General features: G+C 43.8%; 1 protein-coding gene across 1 annotated transcript; it reads left to right on the plus strand.

Annotated features, from left to right (window-relative positions):
- Positions 1–683: 683 nt before the first annotated feature.
- Positions 684–2,042, plus strand: LOC108023177 (transcription factor che-1-like). Its single transcript, XM_017092419.1, has one exon. The coding sequence runs from the start codon at positions 684–686 to the stop codon at positions 2,040–2,042; it is 1,359 nt and encodes a 452-aa protein (XP_016947908.1).
- Positions 2,043–5,152: the final 3,110 nt, after the last annotated feature.

A 5,152-nucleotide genomic window follows, 5' to 3' on the forward strand; every position in this document is an offset into this window, starting at 1 on the left:
TTTGTTATTGTAGAAGGCTTTCTTTAATGGCGTATACACAGACACACGCGCAGGCATACAGTCGTATTAGAATAACATTAATTTCTCTAGTACAATTACGTACATATAGGTATATATTTGCAATAGAGGTTGTTGGAATGGGAATGGGAAAGGGGTCGTGGGTCGTGGGGTCAGGGGCCGTGGGTAGTTGCCTATACATAAATAATCAGATACGATATGCTCCGGCTGTGGCATACACACATACATACATGTCTGGCCTAGGTCTAGGGCTTAATCTAACCAAATGTCGTGTGCATCAGTATATAATAGCTATGTATCAGCATATATCTAGATCTATAGTTACCATAGAAAAAAAAACAAAGGCAAAAACATATAAACATAATACTCAAGATGCTATTGAAAATATATCCTGGTTTTTGCACTACTTTTAACGGTTTTTTCTTTCATCTTAAGATTTATTAATAACTTAATATCTTAAAAGGTCCAAAAATAAAAAAATGCGCCAAATGCCTGCTCAATACTGGAAAAAACATCGATAGGGGTAGTGTTCCAAAGTGTTCTGGGAGTGTTCGCAACAACTACAGACACTATCCAGCACAGGCGGAGAAAAAGCTAGTCACTGTATTTAACAGAACAAATTTTTGCCCTGCAATAATTTTAAATAAGCATTTACTTAAATCAAAATGGACCTTTCCCAACTCTGCCGTATTTGCCTTAAAAAGAGGGATTGCCTCATTGATCTTTTTGTTGAGGACAAGGAGGAGCCGACCTTGGCCGCCATGCTGTGGGAGTGCTCCGGCTGCAGTGTGGTCAAACTGGATGGCAAGCCGCAGTTCATCTGCTTGAAGTGCGCAGACGCCACGAGGATCGCCTTCCACCTGATTCGTCTGACCCAGGAGAGTGATCAGCACTTGGACATGCTGCGTGTGAGGGACAATGCCAAGCAGAAGGATGAGTTGGGAGACCAAGCTGGGCAGGCGACCAGTACCAAGCTTAAGGAGGAGCTGGAGCTGAACGAGGATGGGCAGTCTGCTGAGGGGGGTGTCATAACCAAGGAGGAGCTGGATCTGAACGGGGGCGGGCAGTCTCCGATGTGGGAGTACCAACCTGGAGGCTTTGCCAACACCTCTCCCAGAATCACAAACATGCTGGAGGAGGCGGCAGAGCAGGATCTGGGTCAGGTGGATCAGAATTCCTACTCACCTCCGTACACCTTGAGGTTTCCATACTCCCCGTTCAGTGACCATTGCGAGCAGGAGGAGGATGGGGAAACCAAGGGTGAGCTAGATCTGAACGAGGGAGGGCAGTCTGCGAAGTGGCACTACCAAGCTGGAGACTTTGCCCACACCTCACCCAGTATTGCTACCACGCAGGAGGAGGCTGCAGGGCAGGATGCGGATCAGGCTGAGAACCCGCTTGAAGGATTTTTCTACTCAGCTGGCAGTCCAGATCCCCCGGACTGGTCGGATAGTACTCTGCTTGAGGATCCATACAATGTAGGATCCCCGCACTCCCCGACCAACGACCATTCCAAGCATAATGGGGATCAACTTGAGGACGTTGTGGCATTTGCCTATTCGCCCCTCAGTAACCATTCCCAGCAGGGGGAGGAGGAGCTGCTGCCTGAGGCTGCAAAGAAGCCGGAGCCAGAGGATCAACCTAAGGCCTCAACTGCCTCCAAATCCAAACGAATACCCCCACGCAGACCCTCGCCCCCTCCAGGAGATAGGCATTACAAAAATTTGAAAACCCATGTCAGGAAGCACAAGACCAAGAGCCGCTTCCAATGCCTCAAATGCCGCAAATTCTACGCGAACAACAGCAGCTTGAAGGCCCATTTTCGCACCCACACTGGCGAACGCCCCTTCGCATGCTGTCACTGCAACAGTCGTTTCCGGCAGAGCAGTGCCTTCCTAAGGCACGTTCGAAATGCCCATCCCAAGAAGGATCCCTACTTGTGCAAGATCTGCCAGTTTACCAGCGCTCGAATGTCGGCCCTGAAGAAGCACATGAAGGCCGTCCACGGCCTGGCCTATCCTTAGACCAAGGTTCCAAAAGAACCAAGTTCTTACCACTTTACACCAATCAAGACTGTTCTTCCTCAAGGACCCACAATCACCTCATCATGTATATCTACCATCTGATTATTAATGTTTTTCTACACATTTAATATACGAGTATACAACAAAAATCTTCCATTATTTTTATAGGTGTAGCTGGGCTAAATTTATATGGCGGATGGGCGAGCGAGAGCAGTGGGAGGAAATTGCTTTGACTGCCTTTCCTCCTGCTCCGGCTATTTGGCGCGACCCACCCACTCACCATCCCACCCCACCTGGTTTTGCTGCTCCTCGGGCTTTCATGCCCGGCTGCTGTTGCCACTCAAAGATGACTAAACATTTCGGTGCCCCCAAAACCGATGGCTTTATGCTGGGTCCTTCTACGCCAAATGAAGTTTGTAGCGCAAGGACAAAAGTAGTCTTCTTTGCGAATATTGGTCAAAGATAACCATTTTTAACTGTGAATGCCAAATGATTGGAAATTTAATTGCCAGTAACTAGGTATGACATACCAACTTTGGCCCGTTACTTTTGTTGTTTCGACCAAAATACTGATATTTTTTGGGCCGAAAATACGGATATAATTTTTTGGCGAAAATTCGATTTTTCCTTCGTCCTTTTCTGCTGTAACTTGGTCAAAAATTGTCGGAGCCCTAAAGGACGCACTGTTTCGGACAGCTAACAAGCGACATAGTTGATCGCAGTCATTTCCGCACTGATTCTGAAAACTAAAAATTTTGTCAAATTTTCAATTTTTTGGCAAGGGGTAGCATCGTCATTTTTTGCGAAAAATTTTCAAAAAATAAATTTTTAAGGTGTGAATGCCAATTGATTGGAAATTTTGTTACGAGCTCAGCAAGGTATGACATTCCAACTTTGGCCCGTTACTTTTGTTGTTTCGACCAAAATACTGATATTTTTTGGGCCGAAAATACGGATATAATTTTTTGGCGAAAATTCGATTTTTCCTTCGTCCTTTTCTGTTGTAACTGGGTCAAAAATTGTCCGAGCCCTAAAGGACGCACTTTTTTATACAGCTAACAGCGACATAATTGATCGCAGTCATTTCCGCACTGATTCTGAAAACTAAAAATTTTGACAAATTTTCAATTTTTTAAGGTGTGAATTCCAATTGATTGGAAATTTTGTTACGAGCTCAGCAAGGTATGGCATTCCAATTTTATTACAGTTACTAAAAGGGGTCCGAAACCCAAAGGTTTTTTACAGCTGAGAAGATGTCATATTCGGCATTTATAAGTACAAATCCCAGTTATTATGTTTGTATGCACTTTTATTAAAATTTTAAAAATCCATTTGACAAGAAAACTATTTGTTTCGGTTGTATTGAACTTACGTATATTAGTAGGCCCCTTTTTTCTTTTTCATTTACCTGGTATAGAGTTTGCAATTTATGCCCAGTTAAAACACTACAAATACTGCTGTAAGTGCCCAAAAATAGCAGATCCTTAAGGGCGGCTCCTTTAAGCGGCTCAAGTTAAATGGCTGAATCCTTGATGTGTGCAAGAGTGTGTGTGCACACACACATACTCGCACACATATATCACCCGCTGGCGACAGGTAATTGTGTTTCAGTTGCTCCTCCTTATTTTTTCCGTGGCAACAATAAAAACGATGACAATGCCACTTTTTGTTGTTTTCGTTGTTTGTTTGTTTACTGGGAGTGCTGGGTGGGAGAGGGGGGTTCTGTGGGTGGCCAGCAGTCAGTATCCCGAGTATCCAGTAGCCTTGAGAGCCAGTGCGTCCTTCAATCTCCATTGCCTGGGTGCTTCAGCTGCTCCTGCTGCTGCTGCGAAACTCATTCAAAGTTGAACGCAATTTTTCTTTTCTCCTCAATCACGCGTGTGTGTGCAAGAGGGGGTCGCTTTCACCGCACCACCCAGAAGCTGCTTTCATTTCCTCAGCCGCCTTACCTTGACGCTCTTTATGAGACTCCCGCACAACAGCCAACCGAAATGTGTATGAAAATAAAAAATGATAAAAGTTGGCAGATAAAAATTACACACGCACACTCACGCAGCTGTGTTGCCAATTCACCTGCATACAAAATGGCGAAAGCCCCCAAAACCACCCAAGACCCCGTGCTCGCCCTGGCAGCAAAACTCAATTCTTACGCCCCCAGTCTGCCCCATCTCAAGAGCCCCTTTCGCCACCCCAAGAACATCCATGTCGGGAATTGTAATTTTTCTTGCTTCATTTCCTTTGCCGTTCTCGCTTCGTTTTCCCTTATATTTTGTTTTCCTTTCCTTTTTCCCGTTTTGGCGCCTTCATTGGGAATAAGCATCGACGGCAGGGCCACAGTGGGTTAAGATGGGCATGGGGCGGTTAATAATAACATACATACAATTATTTATTTAATATATATACAAAAACGAAAAATTACTTAAGGAATCTTTAAAATGTAGAAAATATAGATAGATATACACATTTCTGGAGGGGTTAATAAAAAAAAAAAAAAGAAAAGAAAAAGTATTCTAAAGAAGTTCTGCAACTTTCTAGCAAGTTCAAAAAGCTCAAATTGTAGATCCTTTAGATAAAGAAATATCTGAAATTTAAAAAGAGAGACTTGTTTCTTGGATGTACCAGATAATGTTTTCAGAGAACCATAAGGAAATATCTGAAGTTCGAATGCTGCTTTTGACATACATGAAAAAGTTTTCTAAAAACGATCCTAAGCATTATAGCATTCCCAATGACCAAGTACATTTCCTTCTCTACTACGTTGATACTATTACTTATTCCTTTCTTGGGGCTGTGCCCTTATAAAGCTTCTTTCTCTTCGGTGCCATTTAATATTCCAGAGAGCCCACATCCGGTTTCCCCTATTTATTTGTTCGCGGGACGTCTTTGTGCGGAATTTTCCCTCTGCTTGTTGTTTGTTGTTCTGCGACTACTTGGAAAATTTTTCATGATTTCCTTTTTCTTACCCTGCAATTTTTTCTCCTCCACTCTGAGTGGCCTGGCTTCTTCGTTTTTCGCCGCTGCTGGCTGCCATTTCTTATTCTCATAGGCAACGAGTTGTCTGCTTTCCACTTGGCAACTTTCTTTTCGCCCTGGTGTGTAAAAATAAGCAG

Source organism: Drosophila biarmipes, chromosome X (genome assembly GCF_025231255.1).
Source record: "Drosophila biarmipes strain raj3 chromosome X, RU_DBia_V1.1, whole genome shotgun sequence".
NCBI lineage: Eukaryota > Metazoa > Arthropoda > Insecta > Diptera > Drosophilidae > Drosophila > Drosophila biarmipes.

Excerpts from the sequence above, each read along its gene's own strand:
- LOC108023177 (XM_017092419.1), top strand. The coding sequence starts at position 684 with ATGGACCTTTCCCAACTCTGCCGTATTTGCCTTAAAAAGAGGGATTGC.